General features: G+C 37.8%; 1 protein-coding gene across 6 annotated transcripts in view; it reads right to left on the bottom strand.

The window, feature by feature from the left end:
- CDH18 (cadherin 18) overlaps nucleotides 1-24,248 on the bottom strand; it is a 1,188,046-nt gene that overhangs the window by 135,492 nt on the left and 1,028,306 nt on the right. For 5 of the 6 annotated variants that reach the window (XM_070476511.1, XM_070476510.1, XM_070476509.1 and 2 more), the window contains one exon: nucleotides 1,662-1,829. The exons of the other annotated variant lie outside the window; for it this stretch is intronic. In XM_070476511.1, coding sequence (XP_070332612.1) covers nucleotides 1,662-1,829 — 168 coding nt within the window. The remainder of the gene's footprint in view (nucleotides 1-1,661; nucleotides 1,830-24,248) is intronic. 6 annotated transcript variants of the gene reach the window in all.

Genomic DNA, 24,248 nt, shown 5'->3' on the forward strand with positions numbered 1-24,248 from the left:
TTGTGGAGAGCAGTTGTTGACTTGCCACACTGTCTACTTTGTTGCAGAGTTTATTTTCTTCCCCACCCCAGATTTATTGAAGTTGAATTGTATTCCTTGGATTATAAACACAAACAGACAAAATATTTTACCTCTGAAATTTCTGATGTCCTTAAAATTCATCATTATTTACCAATAACCATCAAAATTGCCCATTACTTGTTTTTATTTCAAATATGCCTCTGAAAATTTTTCTAAAAATCACTGCTGCAGCAACTTCTCTGTAACTTTTTGATGATATTTGCTAAGTTGTTTTTTCAAAGATGAACCTAGAAAGTCTTTTAAAAAAAATATTGGAGTAGAGTTGCTTTAAAATATTATGCTATTTTCTGCTTTACGGTAAAGTGAATCATCCATACACATACTTATATCCCTCTTTTCTATATTTCCTTTCTATTTAGGTCACCACAAAGCATTGAGTAGAGTTCCTCGTGCTATACAGTAGGTTCTCATCAGATATCTATTTTATACACAGCATCAATAGTGCATATATGTCAATCCCAATCTCCCAACTCACCTGCCCCCTCTTTTCCCTTTGATGTCCATATGTTTGTTCTCTACATCTGGGTCTCTATTTCTGTTTTGCAGATAGGTTAATCTGTACTATTTTTTTTCAGATTCCATACATTTGCACTAATAATTTTCTCTTTCTGACTTACTTCACTCTGTCTTTTACACTTTTTAAACATCATGTGTAAGAAGGACAGCTCCCCTCAGGATTTTTAAGATAATTAATGGTTATCCTATAAAATGCTACCCACAGCTTCGGCCACATTAGAAATACTCAAATGTGTTCCCTTCCCTTTCTGAAGGTGTCATAAACAGTATTTCATTCTGAACTCACAGAACTGATACTCTCTCCTTGAATCCCCTGATGAATCCTCCACTCACAAGGTTCATATTCTACTCTGAGACTGCAGTTTATTATATTTGCTATACCTTGCCATTGGATGGTGTGCTTCTGTGTGTATGTGAAGAACATTGACTCCTAATATGAAGAATTAAAAAAGAAATTCATCCCACAAAGAGTACATATTCAATAGTTTTGCAAGAGTAGAATGTCCATATCAAAATGTTTATTCTGAATACCTCCAGGAATTCCTTAGTAATACATAAATACTTCAGCAAATACAAAGTATCATTTCTTAGTACAACTATCTCTATTTTAGTATTTAACTGTGATGTCAATTAAAATGGATATCTTTAACACAGTGACACCTATCTACCAAGTTCAGGAGACAACAGATGGAGTGATTTCTTTAGTCTTGTGTATAAAAGGAATACTGTACAAACAGAATCTTTCTATTTAAGAGAATAGTCACATATCATTATATGTCCAAGTATAGTTGACCCTTGAGCAACATGGGAGTTAGGAGCATTCACCCTCTACATTGCCCATACATATAACTTAGAGTCAGCCCTCTGTAGCCAGGTTCCTCAGTATCTGCAGATGTACCCAACCACTGATCTGGTCATGTAGTCCTGTAGAACTTACTACTGAGAAAAATGAATAAGTGGACTCTTGCATCTCAAGTTCATATTGTTCAAGGCTTAGCTGTATTTCAGTTTGTTTTACATAAATGAAGAGTGATAAGTGCAGATCAAAAGAAACATGTACTTACTCTGAGGAAACCTTGGGGGGTTGTCATTGACATCTGTCAGGGTGATGTTGACTGTGGTGGATCCTGAAAGCCCTCCAACTTGCCCAGCCATGTCTTTGGCTTGAATGACCACTGAGTAATGTTCTCTGGCTTCTCTGTCCATATTATGTAAGGCAGTTCTAATAACTCCTGTAATACACGTTTTAAACAAAATAGCATGGATTATAAATTAAATGAAAAGCAACATAGCCATATATCTCTATTTTCATTTTAAGAAAAGTAGGTCTTTTAATGTGTTTATTGGAATTTAATTGTTCAACAATGTTGTGTTAGTGTGTGCTGCTCAATGTCATGAATCTGCCATATGTATACATTTATCCCCTCCTTGAGACTCCCTTCCTGGTCCCCAATTCCACCCATTTGGTTCATCGCAGAGGACCGAGATGAGCTCTCTGAGTGATACAGCAGCTTCCCACTAGCTAACTATTTACATATGGTAGCATATATATGTTAATGTTAGCTTCTCAATAATCCTCCCTCTCAGTCCCCCACTGTGTCCACGAGTCCATTCTCTATGTCTGCACCTCTATTCTTGCTCTGCAAATGGTTCATCTGTACCAATGGCACCCCACTCCAGTACTCCTGCCTAGAAAATCCATGGACGGAGTAGCCTGGTGGGCTGCAGTCCATGGGGTCGCTACGAGTTGGACACAACTGAAAGACTTCACTTTCACTTTTCACTTTCACACATTAGAGAAAGAAATGGCAACCCACTCCAGTGTTCTTGCCTGGAGAATCCCAGGGACGGGGGAGCCTGGTGGGCTGCAGTCTATGGGGTCGCACAGAGTTGGACACGACTGAAGCGACTTAGCAGCAGCAGCAACAGTACCATTTAAGAAAAGTAGTTTTAACTGAAATGCTTTTGAAAGAAAGTCAGGCTTTTGAGACAAATACCTGCCAATGTTATTAAAACTGTCTCATGGAAATATTTGTTTACAATCATAGGTCCTAAGGGAATCTATAGATAATAAGAGACAAATGAAGATATCCCATCTCTTCGTGGTCCTTGGGGTGACAGGCCCATAAGAGGTAGACCTGCAGTCCTTGTTCTTTCCTTCTGCTGGTGACCTGAATATTTCATGACTTGTGCTCATCCTAAGTGTCAGCTCAGATGATTTGAGCAGAGGTTAATTTTTCTCCTTACACAACAATTTACATAGTTTTCCGACAGGGTTGTCAAATTTTGATGATGAAAGCATTGGCAGAGTGTAGACACTTGAAAAAGATTATAGGCAGGTAGTACTTTAACATTTATCAAGACTAAGAAACTGACTACTTTTTGTCAGGAAATAACAACTATAATAAAAACCAGATCTAAGTACATGAGCAAAATAGAGAAAGTGATGAGATTGTTTGAAAAATTACATGTAAAGTCACATTCTTTGTCTTGCAGTGACATGTAATATGCTTTGTCTTGCAGTGACATTCAATAAAGAGATACAAATGTTATATGTCATAATTATGTGTAGGTAAACACACCACACACAGATACACAGACACACACACACAGACACACACACACACACACACACCTCTGTCAATAGAGCCTGACATTTAAAACTGAAACAAATTTTCCAGTGGGTCATGTTTATATAAGAACTACCAAATATGTCTTCAGTTCAGTTCGCTCAGTCTAGACAGACTCTTTGCAATCGCATGGTCTACAGCATGCCAGGACTCCCTGTCCATCACCAACTCCTGTAATTTACTCAAACTCATGTCCATTGAGTTGGTGATGACATCCAACCATCTCATCCTCTGCCATTCCCTTCTCCTCCTGCCTTCAATCTTTCCCAGCATCAGGGTCTTTCCAAGTGAGTCAGTCCTTTGCATCAAGTGGCCAAGGAATTGGAGTTTCAGCTTCAGGATCAGTTCTTCTGATGAATATTTAGGACAGATTTCCTTTAGGATGGACTGCCTGGATCTCCTTGCAGTCCAAGGGATTCTCGAGTCTTCTCCAACACCACAGTTCAAAAGCATTAATTATTCAGTGGTCAGCTTTTTTTATAGTCCAACTCTCACGTCCATACATGACTACTGGAAAAACCATAGCTTTGGCTAGACAGAACTGTTGGCAAAGTAATGTCTCTGCTTTTAAATGTGCTGTCTATGTTGGTCATAACTTTTATTCCAAGGAGCAAGCATCTTTTAATTTCACTTTTGCAGTCAACATCTGCAGTGATTTTGGAGCCCCCAAAATAAAGTCTCTCACTGTTTCCATTGTTTCCCCATCTATTTACCATGAAATGATGTGACCAGATGCCATGATCTTAGTTTTCTAAATGTTGAGTTTTAAGCTAACTTTTTCACTCTCCTCTCACTTTGATCAAGAGGCTCATTAGTTCTTCTTTGCTTTCTGTCATAAGGGTGGTGTTATCTGCATATCTGAGGTTAAAGATATGTTTCCCAGCAATCTTGATTCCAGCTTGTGCTTCTTCCAGCCCAGTGTTTCTCATGATGTACTCTGTATATAAGTTAAATGAGCAGGGTGACAATATTCAGGGTTGACGTACTCCTTTTCCTATTTGGAACCAGTCTGTTGTTCCATGTCCAGTTCTAACTGATGCTTCCTGACCTGCATACAGTTTTCTCAAGAGGCAGGTCAGGTGGTCTGGTATTCCCATCTCTTGAAGAATTTTCCACAGTTTGTTGTGGCCATCACCATCAAAGGCTTTGGCATAGTCAATAAATCAGAAATAGATGTTTTTCTGGAACTGTCTTGGTTTTTTGATGATCCAACGAAGAGGTGGCAAGAATACACAGAGCAACTATACAAAAAAGATCTTCATGACCCAGATAATCATGATGGTGTGATCATTCACCTAGAGCCAGACATTCTGGAATGCGAAGTCAAGTGGGCCTTTGGAAGCATCACTATGAACAAAGCTAGTGGAGGTGATGGAATTCCAGTTGAGCTATTTCAAATCCTAAAAGATGATGCTGTGAAAGTGCTGCACTCAATATGCCAGCAAATTTGGAAAATGCAGCAGTGGCCCCAGGACTGGAAAAGGTCAGTTTTCATTCCAATCCTAAAGAAAGGCAATGCCTAAGAATGTTCAAACTACCACACAATTGCACTCATCTCACACACTAGTAAAGTAATGCTCAAAATTAAGCTTCAACAATATATGAAACATGAACTTCCAGATGTTCAAGCTGGTTTTAGAAAAGGCAAAGGAATCAGAGATCAAATTGCCAACATCCACTGGATCATTGGAAAAGCAAGAGTTCCAGAATACAGGACACTTAACCACTATGTTTGTTTGTTTTTTTACTGACTTGATTGCACATGTAATGACTTTGAGTGAGAGACACAGGCTCCAGGAAAATAGATCACCAACTTTTAATATCTGTGGACATATAATGGAGAAAGTTTAGGGGAACTCTCCTGAAGCTAAATAGGAATGAAAAGTATTCATATTGAAAGGAATTATAATAATATGATAATAAATGATTCATCTAATCCATGCATATGAAAAAGCCTTAAGCATTCTTATTAAAAAGAACATTGTTTTTTCACATATAATAATTATGTAAGGAAAAAGTTAATTGATGCAGAGGGGAACAAGTTAAGAGTTTATGGAAACATTTAATGAAAGAAATTTATACTTTCTAATATTAAAAAAAAAAAGATGCTCTTCTGAAAAAAAAAAAAAGGGACTTACCTCTGATACGTAGAAGTATGAGATCATTCGCCATGATATTTTATAATGAAATCATTACAGTAATATTTGTAGAATATACAGATATGAAAATAAAATCATTTTTAAAACATTTTTTAATTGAAGGATAATTGCTTTACAGAATTTTGTATTGTTCTGTTAAACAAAAGCATGAATCAGCCATAGGTGTACACACGTCACCTCCCTCTCAAACCTCCCTCCTATCTATCACTAAAGTGAAAGACAGATATTTTATGCAATCTGAATGTCATTCATTTAAAAGGATCAGAGAAGAAGAATTAACACAAATCCTGTTTTATAGCACAGACTTTAATAATTTCATTATCTCCCTTCTTTTATAATAATGCCACTGTGACATGAAATGAGAAGAAATTTGTCAATGAAATTTGCTTATGGAAAGAAAAGAGCATATCTAGAATTGACACATCTATCTCAGAAATGATTGTCTAAGGAATCACTTAAACACTCAGTTCTCTTGAGAATGGCTCAGTTGCATGTACTTAGCTATGACCTCTGAGGGCACACAGGTTACTGGGCAAATTGCCATAGCCACATGATCCCCTTATATGATAATATGATTCCAGCATATAGCCTGACTAGGGTAGTCTAGAACATGGGTGGTGCACAGTTACTTTAGTTTTTTCCTTTTCAGTAGCACTTTATATTTTTAGAGTAGTTTTAGGTCCACAGTAAAATTAAGAAAATACAGTTATCATGTACCCTTTTTCTCCAGACTCTACATCACCTCCCGAGCTAGCCACATTCTGTACTAAAATAATGCATTTGTTACAACTGATAAACCCACATTATTAGCACATCATCATCACCCATGATTTACATTAGAGATGACTCTGGTGTTGCATATTCTATGGGTTTGGATCCATTCATCACAGTACAACATAGAATACTTTAACTGCCCTAAAAAACCCTCTCTTTTCCACCTATTCATCCCTCCCTCCTCTCAGCCTTTGGCAATCACTGATCATTGTACTGTCACCATAACTTTGCTTTTTCCAAAATGTCACATAATTGGAACTATACAATGTGCAATCTTTTCAGATTGGCCTCTTCAATTAGTAATGGGCATTTAAGGATCCTCCATGTCTATCCATGGCTTGATAGTTCCTTTCTTTCTAAAACTGTTGAATGTGCTCAGTAATGTCTGACTCTTTGCAGACCCATGGACTATAGCCCACCAGGCTCCTCTATCTTTGGGATTTTACAGGAAAGAATACTGGAGTGGGTTGCAATGTTCTTTTCTAGCTTTCATCTATAAACTATAAACTAGGTTTGTCAATACCTATAAAAATGTCTGGAATTTAATCGGTATCCCACTGCATGCATTGATAAGGTTGAGCAGAATTAACATCTTGACAATATTGAGTCTTGCCTATCCATGCACATAACATATATCTCCATTTATTTACTTCTTATTTGTTTCTTTATTGAGAGTTTTATAGTTTTCCTCATATAGATTTCATACCGTTTATTGTTAAATTTACCCTCAAGTATCTCTTTTTAGGGGAAGCGCATCTGGTCTCATCACTTCATGGGAAATAGATGGGGAAACAATGGAAGCAGTGACAAACTTTATTTTTTGGGGCTCCAAAATCCCTGCTGATGGTGATTGCAGCCATGATATTAAAAGACACTTACTCCTTGGAAGGAACGTTATGACCAACCTAGACAGCATATTAAAAAGCAGAGACATTACTTTGCCAACAAAGGTCCATCTAGTCAAGGCTATGGTTTTTCCAGTGGTCATGTATGGATGTGAGAGTTGGACTGTGAAGAAAGCTGAGCGCCAAAAAATTGAGGCTTTTGAACTGTGGTGTTGGAGAAGACTCTTGGGAGTCCCTTGGACTGCAAGGAGATCCAAGCAGTCCATCTTAAAGGAGATCAGTCCTGGGTGTTCATTGGAAGGACTGATGCTGAAGCTGAAACTCCAGTACTTTGGCCACCTCATGCAGAGTTGACTCATTGGAAAAGACCCTGAGGCTGGGAGGGATTGGGGGCAGGAGGAGAAGGGGACGACAGAGGATGAGATGGCTGGATGGCATCACCGACTCGATGGACATGAGTCTGAGTAAACTCCAGGAGTTCTTGATGGACAGGAATGCCTGGCATGCTGCGATTCATAGGGTCGCAAAGAGTCGGACACGACTGAGCGGACTAAACTGAACTGAACTGAACTGAACCTAAATGGCATTGTATTTTTAAATCAAAGTCTAGTTCTTTATTGCTGGTAAATAGAAAAGAGGTTGCCTTTTATATATCAACCTTATATCCTGAAACCTTTCTCTCTAAAGACTGCATTCTTGGACATAGCTCCCACTCTGGGAAATGTTGGCAGAACATTTATCCAAGGGCAGAGAAGGGGTTGAGGAGCCTCTGATTACCTGGGTTCAGCTTGCTAGTCAATTGGCATTCATGTTCTCTGAATGACCTCCCCTGACATTATTAACAACTACTATAGGTGATTCCAGAGTAAGTAGGTCAAAAGTATTAAAAGTCACAGTTAGAAAGATGAAATTCTGCCACTGTTTTCATATGTTTCTTCATTTTTTTATCACCACCTTGTCATATCAATAAAATATATGTGGAGATACACACATGAACACAACCAACAATATTCAATTATAATAAACATTTTTCAAAACTATGAAGCCTAAACTCCTGTACAAGACTAGGATAAACTATATTTGTATAGGCCAAATAAGAACTGATATTTTGTTTTTTTGTTTGGCTTTTCTATCATGTATACATGGACCCAGTAATTGTATTTTAACTTATTTTTTTTCTTTGAAATAAACATAATAATAAAGACTTGTCACCTGGCCTTTTAATTTGGTAAATTTGTGAAGAAAACAATGCAGAGTAGCTAAATTGATCACCTTAATTAGTGCAGTGTTTGCATAAGAACAAAGGAACTGCTCCTCTTTTTGATATATGCTAGGTAACTAGCATTAGCACATTTTGAATGTTTGTCTGATAAGCTTCACTAGCAATGTTTACTTCAAAATTTTTAACAGTAATTTTTGCCTTTTATTTACCTGTGATGTTGTGTTGAATCAACAGAAAGTGATTACCTTTGTATCATTTTGTTTTGTTTCTTATTACTTTCCCAGTAAACGATCACAGATGCCCCACTGCCTGCAAATTACCTTCTGACTACCACTTCCCAGTCACCTTGATATGTAGGGGCTTGTACCTGGGGAATGACTCTTTGCTGAATACAAGCTCATAACATTGAAACTCATCTGAAGCTATAAACATTACTCACTGAACCTGACTCACTAGACCACCATGTGTTTTTTTCCTTGACTGATGATATTCATATAGAGCAATAGATCCTCCAAAATGGTTTCTTGTATTTTAGCCACTAAAAAGAATTTAAAATGGAAATATACAAATCTAGTTTATTAGGTAATACTTCAGAAGACTGAAAACTAAAATCTCTAAAAGGGTGGAACAAATAAACAGGCATGACATTCAAATTGTTAAAAACATTTTCAAGTACATATGTGCATTTATAAGAAGAGCTGGTAAATTTTCTTCCATTTCTTAACTACATATATTCATTTTGGCTCAGTTGCTTATTTTCTTTCTTAATTTTTGCAATTGTTCATTCATTCATTTGAACTCTCTTATATAAATATGTAATGCCTATGACAAGATATTGGTCTGTGTAAGAGTGTGTTCAGCCATGTGTGACTTTTAGTGACCCAATGGACTTTTTCCATGGAATTTTCCAGGCAAGAATACTAGACTAGGTTGCCACTTCCTACTCCATGGGATCTTCCTGACCCAAGGATCAAACCCACATCTCCCGCATTGACAGGTGGAAATTCTTTCCCACTGTACTTCCTGGGAAGCCCCAAAACATATTGGAGTCCTACTGTTTTTCTAATGGGGCACAAGGGTTACTTAAAAAAATTATGTGAAGTTAAAATTATAATGCAACTTCAAGGACACCATTCTAGACCTAATGAATGAAAATTTAGGGAAGTGGGCCCACCCTCAGTATTTGTGACAAATCTCTTCTGTGGTTCCCATGAATGGTCTAATCTGAGATCTTTACCTGCAGTTGAGGACATGTGATATCTGGTCTCCAAGTGCTCATATTTCATTGGAGTATCTGATCATTTTAAACAACTAGGAAAACATTAAGAGGTTTATAAATATTTAAAAATTTCATTAACCAGTTCCTACACAATGATACTTAACATCTTGCAGTAATAATTCATCCTTCCAACTGCCTGATGATGATGATCTAGGTACCTGGGAGATTTTTATGTTAGCTAATGAAGTGCTATTTGTTTCAACATTTAGTATTACTATATGGTACTTATATTCAACTACACATTATGAATTTTCCCTACTGATTTTGTAAAGATAATGTGACTTTCATAAATTCCTGTCTACACTGAACTCAAAAAACACTGAAACTTTAAATCATCACCACAGTTTCAGAAATCTGTTTTCTTCATTCACCACCAATCCAATATATATTGAATATGTCTCTGCTCTATTTAAAATGTGGGGTACACAGATATTAAGGATAGAGCTTATGATTTTAGAAAGTGATGATTAGAGTGTTTACTGACAGGGAAATGAATATGAAAATATGGAAAGTTAAGTGTTAGTCACTCAGTCGTGTCCGACTCTTTCAAACCTGTAAGCCTGCCAGAATCCTCTGTACATGAACTTCTCTAGGCAAGAATACTGGAGTGGGTAGCCATTCCCTTCTCCAGGGAATCTTCCCACCCCAGGGATTGAACTTAGGTCCCCTGAATTGCAGGCGGATTCTTTACCATCTGAGCCATCAGGGAAGCCCCAATACCACAAATAGATTTTGTTAAATGAACAGGCAAAACCCAGACTTTGAAGGCGGTAGTTATCCATATGCATGAACATGATGAAGGAGTACTTTATGGGACAACAAGTTTGTAGGATGTAGAAAGAAGAATGCAGAAGCAAGGAACCCTTGGAAAGGGGCTCTGTCATGAACAAAGGGGCAGATACAGAATGTACATGGACGTGTTGACAAGATTGGCTCCACTGGAAAATTACTGTGGGTAATAGTAGAGATTTAGGTACTCAGTAATACTCTGAATATTTCTACGGTTTGTTCCTCAAGTGACTGAAAGTTTGAAAAGCTCCGCTGCCACTCCTATGGAAAGTCATCACTGTCTAAACATCACTACTGGTCAGTTGTCAGAGGTTGTGGTTCAGCAGATACATGGTTATATCTACAGCTTAACACATTTCAGACTCTAAACTAATTAAATAACTAACTAAACTTCAGAACTTTATTTATATTTTCATTATGTGATACATTTTATTTTTAAAGAAAATTTATATTATATGAAACACTGGCATCTCAGAATTAAAATAAACATATTTAGCTTCAAGCTATGACTCATGGAATTAATCAACATAAATTCAGGAATGTAGACATTTTTATGATTTAACAGGAAGATTCAATTTTTCCTCTTCTACATGTTTTTTCTTCCTAGCCTCAAAATTGGTGATGAAGCACTTTATTACTGGTGAGGAGAAAAGAATGGTGAGTTTATATGTTTTGAGTATGAACTGTGATTCAGGCACTGTCTTCAGATATATATATTTTTTCCCCCATGTTCTTCATGGGAGAGAAAGCTCAAAGTTTAAGTAACGCTCTCCAGATGAGAAATCAGCAGAAGCCAAAATGTAACCAAGGGTTTCCTGACAGAATGCCACAGTGCTATTAGTCCAAGTAATGAAGTCCTAAGACCTTATGGGCCCTTAGGAAAGGCTTGCGATATTGTGAAAGAAAGAGACAGGGTGGAGTTTGGGGTGGTGGATAGATAAGATAGAGAGAGAGACAGGGAGGATGAGAGGAGAGGAGGAAGTAGAGAGAGGAACAGAATTATAAAAACAGGTATTAACCTCTCTATGGATTTGGGGGCACCGATCAGACGGATCCAAAGAGAAGGTAGTTGTGTTTATGCATCGTTAAATATGCTTCTGACCTAGAAGGTTTTATTTCCATGTTTCTTTCTCTCTCTCTTTTTATCTTTTTGCATTTGCTTATTGCTTATATCTATTTCTAGTGTTTCAATGTGATCTACAATTTCCAAAGACCTGTCTTTCTGTGTTGTGTGTGTGTGTGTGTCTGTGTGTGCATGTGTGTGTATGTGTGCACATGTGCTTAGTCACTCAGTCATGTTTGACTCTTTGAAATCCCATGAACTGTAGCCGGTCAGGTTCCTCTGTCCATGGAATTTTCTAGGCAAGAATATTGGAGTGGATTACCATTTCCTACTCCAGGGGATCATCCCAACTGAGGGATCAAACTTGTATCTCATATGTCTCCTGCATTGGCAGGTGGATTCTTTATTACTATGCCATCTGGGAAGCCCCAGTGTTTCTTGCCAATATATTTAATAACCACACTGATAATCATAACTTTTCCAGGGCATTTGTGAAGACCAAATATTATATGGACTTTTAGGCTTTCAGCTTAACTATTCCATTCAGAAAAAAAATGTACTGCAACAGCATTGTAGGGAGCAAATAAAGCATAAACTTCAAAAAAATACTTATCTGGGGGATGAAATTCCAATGGTGATGATGTTGCTGATAATAGAACTATTGACAGTTATTTAGTATTTATTGAGCATAATGAGGAATGCTTTAGGTTAAATCACTAATCCTCACACTAAATCCTCACATCGACTGACTATGGAAGTTATTTATATTATCCCTTTATTTTAATCAAAGAGGGATTTCAAGAACAGAAAGGTTAAGAAGATTGCCCAAGACAGATGGGTATGACAGAGTCAGTATTTAATCTATGCAATTAGAATTCAGAGTCTGCTGTCATGATCACTACATTCTGAGCTTCTGATTCCTTGTGAGTAAATTGAGGAAAATACTGCCAAAGAGCCTTAAATTGATTTTGGGAGAATGTCTTCATCTTGATAGTGTGGTATCAGAAAAAATCACTTTCTCTTGATCAGTTTAGGTTTTAGCAGCACTGGAATCAAAGTTCTTACTATAATCAAGAAGAGGTCAGAAAGATGATAGATAACCATAGGTTATGAAAGCGTTAAATGTTCAGTCATGTCTGACTCTTTGCAATCCCATGGACTGTAGCCTGCCAGGCTCCTATGACCATGGGATTCTCCAGGCAAGAATACCAGGGTGGGTAGACATTTCCTTCTCCAGGGGATCTTCTAGACCCAGGGATCAAACCTGGGTTTCATGCATTGAGGCTTCCCTGGTGGCTCACATGGTAAAGAATCTGCCTGCAATGCAAGAGAACTGGGTTTGATCCTTGGGGATGATCAACTGGGTGAAGGGAATGGCTACCCACTCCAGTGATCTTACATGGAGAATTCCATGGACAGAGGAGCCTGGTGTGCTACAGTCCATGGGGTAGCAAAGAGTCAGACACAACTAAGTGACTCAAACTTTCACTTTCAACTATAGGTAACCAAATCATCTTACTTTAAAAGCTGAGGGTTCAGGATTTTGTCCAAAAGAATAAAGAGTGAGAAACTTAGAAACCTGAGATTTATCTTGATGCAAGTGATCATTAGCTGGTTATGGTCTTTTTGCAGTGTATCAAATACCAACACCATTATCCATGGCTGATCTATGACTGCTTTGACCAATATATTACAGTAGAAGTGACAGTATATCAATTTCTTCCCTGGACTTAAGAGGACTGAAAGCTTCTGTATTAGTATATATGAGCTCTGAGCCTTCAGGTAAGTGGTCTAATTACTGTGATAGAGACCACATAGAGATGCCCTGAGATGGCATGTGCTTTGGATACATCAGAGCCCAGTTCCACAACTCTTCTCACTGAAGCACTGGGCATATGAGTGGACTCATTTTTGAATGATTCCACTTGCCCGATGAATGATACCAAGTAACCAAGTTAGAGTCACATGGATCAAAAACTTGTCAGATTTTTGCTCAACTACTTTCCTTCCAAAATCACTGTTGTTTTGAAAGGTCTTTGTTGGGGAAGTTTGCAATGACATTCATATTTGGAGTACACACACAGAGAAACAGATAAATATGTGCATGCACACACACATACACACACACACACATATATATATATATATTCAGATATAAATACATATACACATATATACATTCATAAATACATATGAATGAACACACATACATGTTTATTCCTCACAAGGAAATAAAAGATGGTTGGCTTTTTAAATTTACCCCTAACACCATTAAATCTAGACTATACATTTCCAGCAAGATATCTATCAGCACCCGACATAGATCTTGAGAAGCTGAATGTTGGGAGTGGGGTGTTGATTAGTATTCCCCACACTGAGTTGAAAGTCTTTCTTTAAAGCAGGCGTGTATCTGTGTCTATGCCAGGTGATGTAGTTTGTTTCCCTTCTCTGAAGCTGTAAACAACAGTATAAGTTTTCATGTGCTCTTCCCTTCAATAGTTCTCATATTGCCAGGTCCAATAGATAATGTTTGTTTTCATCTCATCAGCAGCAAATTGGTCACAGTGTACTGTTCTTACCTTTCCCAAAGACTCCATTTGCCTCTCTCTCTTATGTTTCATATTGTCATCACACAAGTTTCCTTATTGTCATTATCCAAATTTATTTATAGTTTTTTGGCAACTGCTCATTCTTTTCCACTAGAATAAAAGCTTCACAAAGCCAAAGATTTTTGTTTGTTGTATTTCCATTGCTGTATCCTCACTGCCTAAAACAATCTCTGGTCCACAGTCGTTCTCAATGACTATTTGTTAAATGAATGAAGTGCCACAAAATCCACAAGAATTCATCATAGTGTTGAGTTTTGATTTAGAATAAAATTAACATTAGGTTCTAAAATAAACAAGTTACTACATTCCATTTATTTTCTTTGGATATAAAATCTGTTATCTGTAATAAAGTACCACAAACTGGGTGGCTTAAAATGAGTTTATTGTCTCATAGTTCTGGAAACTAAAAGGTCTGATATCAAGGTTTTGATAGGATTGGTTTCTTCTGAGGGCTCTGAGAAATGGATCTCTTCCAGGTCTCTCTCTTTAGCTTGTAGATGACTATTTTCATGCCCATATCACATTCTCTCTGTATTTTCAAATCATCTTTCCTCTGTAGTATCTCCATGTCTACATTTCTCCTTTTTTATAAGGAAATCAGTCATATTGTATTAAGGGTCACCCTACGGTGCTCAATTGCTCAATCATATCCTACTCTTTGCAACCCCATGTACTGTAGCCTGTCAGGTTCCTCTGTCCATGGAATCTTCCAGACAGTTACTACTCCAGGGGATTGTCCCAACACAGGGATCAAACCCATATCTCATTCATCTCCTATATTGGCAGGTGGATTCTTTACAACTATAAATTCATTTTAGCTTGATTTATTCTTCAAAGACCCCATCTCCAAATAAGGTCACACTATCAGATCCTGGGATGAGGAATTCAACCGGTGAATTGGGGGTGGGGGATACATTGACCCATGACACTAAGTAAAATAATTCAGTTCAGTTCAGCCACTCAGTCATATCCGACTCTTTGTGACCCCATGGATTGCAGCGTACCAGGCCTCCCTGTTCATCACCAACTCCAGGAGCTAGTTCAAACTCATGTCCATCAAGTCAGTGATGTCATCCAACCATTTCATCCTGTCATCCCCTTCTCTTCCTGCCTTCAATCTTTCCCAGCATCAGGGTCTTTTCAAATGAGTCAGTTCTTTGCATCAGGTGGCCAAAGTATTAGAGTTTCAGATTCAGCATCAGTCCTTCCAGTGACTATTCAGGACTGATTTCCTTTAGGATGGACTGGTTGGATCTCCTTGCAGTCCAAGGGACTCTCAAGAGTCTTCAACACCACTGTTCAAAAGCATCAGTTATTCAGTGCTCAGCTTTCTTTATAGTCCAACTCTCACATTAATACATGACTACTGTAAAAAACATAGCTTTGACCAGGAGGACCTTTGTCAGCAAAGTAATGTCTCTGTTTTTTAATATGCTGTCTAGGTTGGTCATAGCTTTTCTTCCAAAAGGAGCAAATATGTTTTAATTTCATGGCTGAAGTCACTATCTGTAGTTATTTGGGGCTCAAATAAAACCTTATGTGCACTAGGACTCAAAGACCCCCACAGAAACTGAGCCATATCTGTCTTTGAGGGTTTGAGTATCTCCTATGGAGGCATGGGTCAGCAGTGGCCTTCTGCAGGGTCAGGGGCTCTGGATACAGCTGATTTGGGTCACACAGCATGTGGCTAAGCCCTCTTGGAGGAGGTCACCATTAACCTCACGATAAAGCCACTGAGCAGGTGACCCACAAACTGCAGAACAATGTACCAAATAAGTTCTTGCACTATTAAGAAAGTTCTAGGACCCACAATAGATTTTCCAACTTGGGGATCTGGCAAATGGAATGAGTTCCCCAGGGAATTTGACTTTGGAGGTCAGTGGGATTTGATTACAGAACTTCCACAGGAGTGGGGAAACAGACTCTTGGAGCACACAAACAAAACCTTTGCACACCAGGACCCAGGAGAAAGGAAAAGTGACCTGACAGGAGACTGACCCAGAATTCCCTGTAACTGTCCAGGAGTCTCTGGCAGAGGCTTGGGTAGACAGTGGCCTGCTGCAGGGTCAAAGTTACTGCATACAACAGTGTGTGCACAAGACCTTTTGAAGGAGGTCACCATTATTTTCATTACTCCCACCTTATTTTGTCTCAGGTCAAACAACAGGGTGGGAACACAGCCCCACCCATTAGCAGAAAATTGGATTAAAGATTTACTGAGCATGTCCCTGCCCACCAAAATAAGACCCAGTTTCCCCCATAGTCAGTCTCTCCCATCAGGAAGCTTCCATAAGCCTGTTATCCTTATCCCTCAGAGGGCAGACAGAATGAAAATCACAGTCACAGAAAATTAATCAAACTGATTGCATAGACTACAGCCTTATCTAACTCAATGAAACTATGCGCCATGCTGTAGGTATGTAGGGCCACCCAAGACAGATGGGTCATAGTGGAGAGTTCTGACAAAACAGGGTCCACTGGAGAAGGGGATGGCAAACCACTTCAGTATTCTTGCCTTGAGAGCCCATGAACAGTATGAAAAGTAAAATAGTAAATTGCACCAAGAAAAAAATGAATGCATACTGAATACGTGAGACTTTTTGAGCCTATGTTAGAGAAACTCTTTAAGTAAATTTGTAAGGGCTAGTTTGACCAAAAAGGAACTAGTGAAGGCACCCTGAGAAAAAAACAAAAAATACAAAAAAAAAAAAAAAAAAGTGAAAGAATACGTCACAGAAAAGATGGAGATGAAGAAAGACTTCTGTGTATGTAGTCTCAGAGATCGAAGAAGATGGATTATATAAATGTATGATCATAAGAGTGGCTGTGAATTCCCTTATCAAGTGAACTGAAAAGACTCATTTCTCATTCATTCCTTCAAACAGCAGTTACAGGGTGCCTACTAAAACGTAGATACAGTCCTAAGAGTAGACAAAACTACTGCCCTCACAGAGCTTACATTCTAGAGAAAACAGAGTAGGGGAAGAAAAGAAAGCTACAACAAGATAACTACCTACATGATACAGAGCAGATTTCCTGGGGGGTGAGTGGAGAAATGAAGCATTTGGTTAGAGGTTACAGTTTTAATTGAACTTGAACTTTCCCCACTGGTTACTTGAGGTAAACTAGGGCTTACCCCAGGGCTCTAGTGGAGCAGATTTACCATCATTTTGGACTTCCCTTGTAGCTAAGTTGGGAAACAATCTGCCTGCAATTCAGGAGACCTGGGTTCAGTCCCTATTCTGGGAAGATCCTCTGAAGGAAATGGTAACCCACCCTAGTATTCTTGTCTGGAGAATCCCATGGACAGAGGAGCCTTGCAGGCTACAGTCCATGAGGTCACTAGAATCAGGTAAGACATAGCCTCTAAACCACCACAGTCTTAATTAGGACTGTAATAACGAGGTGCTGGAGTTAGCTAGTACTGACTCAAAAGAGTTGATTGTTAAAATTTCTAGAACTTGGACAGCTGGTTAGTAAATATAGCCCTTGCTAAGAAATTAATTATATAAATTTATATAGTAACATCATATCTTTTAAAAAAATCAGGAATCTTATCACTAAGTGATCTATTATATTTTACTTTTACTTATGCTCTTGATGTTAATTATGCTTATTTTATTTATGTGGTAGAAATACTATAGAATTAAGTATTGCTGCTCATCCTTTCTCCAGAATATGTTCAGTGGTATCACCTGGGTATCTTGAAATCATTGGCAGATGGAAATACTTTTATGAAAGTCAGCAAGTGCTGACTAAATCAAGGTTGAATCTATTTGGTTGGTGATATCTAAACTTAAGAAAGTAAAAGAGAAGGAATAAATAAAGAATATTAAACTCAAAAGTGTAGTCATTACTTGAGAATAACACAAAGTCTAAAGAAAATACTAACCTAACTAATGAAATCTATTCTTCAATTTAGCAGAAAAAAAAAAATGGTGGCTCATATAATTGATTTAAAAAATGAAGTTTTTTACAAACATCTTTTATCTACAAGTTAAAGCAAACAAAAATATTAACCAACACCCAAGCTAGAACCTAAAACTCATTTGTCAATGACCTGAGAAACTCCTTGCTGAATCAGATAGCAATCAAGCATTTATTTGCAGTGGAGTTTTGTCAGTATCCATTGGATTGCAGCAATAAGTTGTGTGTGGATGTAAGGGTTTGGCAAAAATCAATGCTAGCATTCTGTAAGAATTAATAAATTATGTAGAATTTATAAAAATGTGTACATTATAATTGCTTGTAAATTGGGTGCTATATATCTATTTTACCAATGAAATGTATAATAAATATGTATACTCATGTATATGCTTATATACATGCTTACATATTTTTGGTTGCTAAATATTTACTAGCACATGACTGATGGCTGAGGTTAAATGGATCTGACAGAAAAAAGTTTCAGGGGAAAAGAGTCACACATACAAATGTCCTAATGTGGTTGCTTTTCTAGCTTGTTTGACAGAAATCTGTGAAGGCAACATCTCTACAGCAAAAAGAACAAGAAAAAGAGGAGACGAGATCAGAATGACATCATAGACCATTTACAAGCATGTAAGTGGTTGTAGAGTTTTTGATTTGGTGACAAAAGAGACGGGAAGCCATTGGCAGGTTTTCAGCAAGGAATGATGTGATCTGACGTATTTTAACATGATTGCAAGAATTCCCTGGTGGTCTAGAAGTCAGAACTCCACGTTCCCACTGCTGAGGGTCTGGGTTTAATCCCTGGCCAGGGATCTAAAAAGCTGAGCTGTTGTTGTTCAGTCACTGAGTTGTGTTTGACTCTTTTTCGACCCAGAGTAGCCCGCTAGGCTCCTCTGTCCCAGAGATTTACAGGTAAGAATACTGGAATGGGCTGCCATTTCCGACTCCAGGAGATCTTCCCTACCGAGGGATCAAAACTGCATCTCCTGCATTGGCAGGCAGATTCTTTACCGCTGAGCCTCTAGGGCAGCCCCGAGAAGCTGTGTGCAGGGCCTTAAAAAAATTGTGCTTTGGCTGCTGTGTTGGGAATAGACTAGGTAGAATTAAGGAAATAGGTTAAGAGATAATAAAGTTTTGTGTTTTTTTTTTTTTTTTAAACAGAAGCAAGGAGATGTGTCTGGAAGACAGTGCTTGCTGATGAAATAGATGCGCTGTATCAAAGAAAACAGAAATGGAGTGTGATCCAAGGTTTTTGCCCTGAGGCGTAGAAGAGTGTGAAAAGAACTATTTGGGGGCGGTGGATGAAGTTACAGAAAGCAGTTTTTAATAAACAAACTCTGTGATAAGTATCTTCAGAGATGTCCAGTTGACATACAGTAAGCTGGTGTTCGGGGGCTTCCCTAATAGCTCAGTTGGTAAAGAATCCGCCTGCAATGCAAAAGACCCCAGTTCCATTCCTGGGTCAGGAATCGAAGAACCCTTCTCCTCTGGAGAAGGGAACAGCTACGCATTCCAGTATTCTGGGGCTTCCCTTGAGGCTCAGCTGGTAAAGAATCTGCCTGCAATGCAGGAGACCTGGGTTCGATCCCTGAGTTGGGAAGATCCCCTGGAGAAGGGAAAGGCTACCCACTCCAGTATTCTGGCCTGGAGAATTCCATGGACTGTATAGTTCATGGGTTCACAGAGAGTCGGGACAAGACTGAGCAACTTTCACTTTCACATTCTGACTCTCATTGTAATGTGTTCAGCATAAAGATAATATTGAAAGCCATTAAGACTGATGATGAACATTGCCACATGCCAGTGAGTTTAGGAGAAAAGGTAGAAGCCACACAAAAGCAGTGATCATTGTGAAAGGGAGAAAACCAAGAGGGTGTGGCATCCTGGAAAAAGTATTTCAAGGAAGAGAAAGGGATCCAGTGTGGCCAATGCTGTGGTTAAGTCGAGTACAATGTCAGGCACATCATAATGTGAAATGTGACAGTGAGATCTAAACTCAACTGTAGATACGGAATGAAGAAAAGGATATGTGAGGCATTTTGGAGTGCATTTGTAAGGACCAGATGATTGATGGGAAGTAGGATGGGAGGGAAAGGAAATGATTCACATGGTGCTCAGGCTTTTAGCTGAAGAGCTTGGCCAGCGGGGGGAAGCCCTTTACAAGATGAGGAGTGTAAGACAAAGATCAGTGAAGAGAGTTAATTCACGGTTATTTTGACTTTTATGTGCTTGAGAGCTATCTGTGTGAAAAAGACTAGTTGAACACATGGCGTTTGTCGAAAGGTCTGGGTTGGTGAGTCAAGATAATAATGATACTTATAAAGAGATGGACAGATATAAACTCACTCTTGCCCAACTTAATGAAGAGAGTGCCACTTATAATTAATGCTAAATTGCTCTCTATTGAATCTTTATTCCTTGTATCCTGTATTAATCTTAAAAATTATCAGTCATGACAGAAAGTTTACTTAAAAGGCAAGTGAGATAAAATCAATGTATCTAACCCTTAGTGAATATAAAACAATAAATAACTATTTTGACTGAAAATGTCATGACTTTTTCCCATCTGCAAAATGACTACTGGATGGTCATAATTACCTGAATTACTCCTTTATGTTAGCAGGTTATAATCAGAGAGGACTATAACAACTTGACTACACTGAATTTTCCTCAGGAAAATTTGAAGGATTTTTCTTACACAATATAAAGATTATTTTAAGACACTTAGAAAAGTAGGCTACATGCCCCAAAATGGGAAGAAGAAGGATTTACAGAAAACAATAATATAAGAAAGAGGAAGTAGATTTAATAATTTTTTAGTCACTAAATTAAACTGTCTATCCATATCCTTCTTCAGTCATTATTAATTAGCTATCAGTGTGGTCCTTCGTTTGTCAAGCTATATCCCACAAGATATCTGGCAACTAGAACTAATAAAAAAATATTTGAAAATCTGCCCCATTGAAGCTTTATATTCTTAATGTCATTTCTACATCCCCTAAAGTAGCATACAGGTTTAATTAGAATCACTGTTTTGGGTTTTGTGCGTATCTATGTGTTCTGTTGTTATTTTGAAGTTATAAATGCTTATGTTCTGTGAGCTGGACCAGGTTCTTAGAGCTTGGGAGTGGCTACTTTCTAATTTTCCTAGTAAGGTCTTTTTTATTTTTTTCACTGAAGCGCTTGCCATTCAACACGTTCTCATTTTGTTTCTTAGTGGGACAACTGGGCCGAAAGAGAACCTAAGGCAGTCTATGACGTAAGTAGAACAAATACTGTGTTAATTAATGTATATATTGGAAGATTGAATGTGACAGTCTGGTTTGCTGGAAATATTTGAGAATACTTCACATAGCTATTTAGAATTTGAAGAATGAGTTATATTAGAGAGCAAGAAAATAATCAGACAGGATTATGGTACAAGGATTGAACTAGGAAAAACATTAACATGGCAAATAATGGTGAGGAAGGAAGGCTAAATGAGGCATTGATTTAGTTATTTACAGACTTTTTTCTATTAAAATAAACCCAGAAATCATATCGCTTTTGTTGATTTAGCACTTTTCACTGCTTATTTTAATGCTGTTCACTCTTACAGTTCCAGAGAACCTATAAATGTCTCTCTAGTACCTCAAGTGCCATTTATCAAAGTTACTGCCTGAACTCACCAAGCAAGGGTTTATACATCTTGCTTTGCAGTATTTCCCTTTCAAAAGTAATTCTGAAAGAAATTAACTAAGCAGTACCAAATGTGAGTAGAGGTGAGTCAAAAGCCTGAGATATTTCATGCATATGGACAATTGAGAAGGTTATTAAGGGGAGTTCTGACATATTTTGACATCAATTCAGAAGAAGTAGCATAACATATATATGTAACTCTTTTCAATTTTATTCCATTTAGTCATTTGAGATGCAAACATCCTCAATTTGTCCATTTTTGCATTGCTTTGTAACAGAAATTTGTTTACAGGAGCCTTTAATTTAAAACATACGGTTTTACTTCTTAATCTCTCCTTTGTGGAACCTTTGGCAAGGTCACTGAATCAGCCATTTCTCAAACTCTGAGGCTATTTTAAAGCAGGCTGGGTCAAGAGATTTTACTACATACCACAAGAGTATTCAGAGCTTTTTTGAAGGGCTTATGAACTGTCTTAAGAAACTTACTCACATTTTATTCACAAAAACTGAAGATAATATTGTCTCTTTGAAACAGTGAAGAAATAAATATAGCTAACTATCATCCAATACTACATTTAAAAATCATTGAGAGGTAATAGGTAGCACACACTATTACCATCATTAAAATGTATATTTGGAATGGACTGTTTTAAAAATATCTCTTATTCAGCCATAAGAAAATAATAAAACCTTATGATTTGTGATAACATAGATGGATCATGAGAATATTTTGCTGAGATAAGTTAGACAGAGAAAGGCAAATACTGTATGATTTCATATATATGTATGTGGAGCATAAACAAATATCCCTCTCCCCAAAGAAAATCCTCAGATACAGAGAATAAGATGCAGGGTGTTGAGAGCTAGGTGGTGGGCAAAATGGGTGAAGAGAATCAAAAGGTACAAACCTCTAGTTATAAAATAAATATGTCATGGGGATATAAGGTACAACATGGTAATTATAGTTAATAATCTTACTTTGCCATCAAAGGTCTGTCTAGTCAATGCTATGGTTTTTCCAGTAGTCATGTATGGATGTGAGATTTGGACTATAAAGAAAGCTGAGCACCGAAGAATTGATGCTTTTGAACTGTGGTGTTGGAGAAGACTCTTGAGAGTCCCTTGGACTGCAAGGAGATGCAACCAGTCCACCCTAAAGGAGATCAGTCCTGGGTGTTCATCGGAAGGACGGATGCTGAAGCTGAAACTCCAATACTTTGGCCCCCTGATGTGAAGAGCTGACTTGTTTGAGAAGACCCTGATGCTGGGAAAGATTGAGGGTGGGAGGAGAGGGGACGACAGAGGATGAGATGGTGGATGGCATCACTGACTCAATGGACATGAGTTTGAACTAGCTCCTGGAGTTGGTGATGGACAGGGAGGCCTAGCATGCTGCGGTTCATGGGGTCACAAAGAGTTGGACACACCTGTGTGACTGAACTGAACTGAATTGAATCCTGTATGGCATATTTGAAAGTTGCTAACAGAGTAGAGAGAGCTCTCATCAAAAGAAAAAAAAAAATTGGAACTATGTACAGTGACAGCTGTTAGACTTATTGAGATGATCATTTTGTAATACATACAAATATTGAATCATCTTGTACACCTGAAACTAATATGTCAATTATATTTCAATACAAGTAAAAATATCTTTTATCCTACATTAACATTTTAAAGGATTTACTGTATCTGTTTTCTCTTTTAAACTCAACTTTTTCATCATTAATTGCATGCTTGAACCACTGAGATTTTCCATTAGCTACATTTGCAGACTGTTCACAAAAATGGCACATTATGGCAATATATGATTTAAGCCTAGGGACCTAGAGCCTGTTGCCTAAATCTTGGTTCCACCATTTTTTTTTTTTTTTTTGGTCTATTTCCTCAGCTGCACATGGAAACACTAATACTATATATTTTACTTGATTAATGTGAAATTACATTAGTTAATTCATGAAAACATTTAGAAAAGTACATATCACATAGAGATGCTAAATAAAGGTATCATCTGCTTTGACAGCATTTCTGTTTTTCCATTTTATTCAAAATGGCTTTATATTTTTTCAAGCCAAATATGCAAGTCAGAAGCTTTAAAAAACTGAATTGTTCTCTAATTTTTTTTTCCCTAGTGAATTTAGAATGGTGAGCTATTTGTTTTGTTTGCATAGGTATCAGCAACAGCTCAATCTGTAATTGCAGAATTTTGCATTTCTTTGTTTGTAATTTCAATTAGAAATGCATTTTCTAACCATATTTTCTACAGGTTGACTGCTCCAAATTTTTCTCTTCCAAATATACAATTTGCTGTTGTTCAGTCATCCAATCATGTCCAATGCTGCATCCCATGGACTGCAGCATTCCAGGCTTACCTATTCTCCGCTATCTCCTGGAGCTTGCTCAAACTCATGCCCATAGAGTCAGTGATGCCATCCAACCATCTCGTCCTTTGTCATCCCCTTTTCCTCTTGCCTTCAATCTTTCCCAGCATCAGGGTCTTTTCCAGTGAGTTGACTCTACACGTCAGGTGGTCAAATTATTGGAGCTTCAGAATCAGTTCTTCCAGTGAATATTCAGGGTTGATTCCCTTTAGGATTGAGTGGTTTGATCTTTTTTCAATCCAAGTGACTCTCAATAGTCTTCTTCAACACCACAATTAGAAAACATCAATTCTTC

This window comes from Odocoileus virginianus, chromosome 14, assembly GCF_023699985.2.
Source record: "Odocoileus virginianus isolate 20LAN1187 ecotype Illinois chromosome 14, Ovbor_1.2, whole genome shotgun sequence".
NCBI classification, from domain to species: domain Eukaryota; kingdom Metazoa; phylum Chordata; class Mammalia; order Artiodactyla; family Cervidae; genus Odocoileus; species Odocoileus virginianus.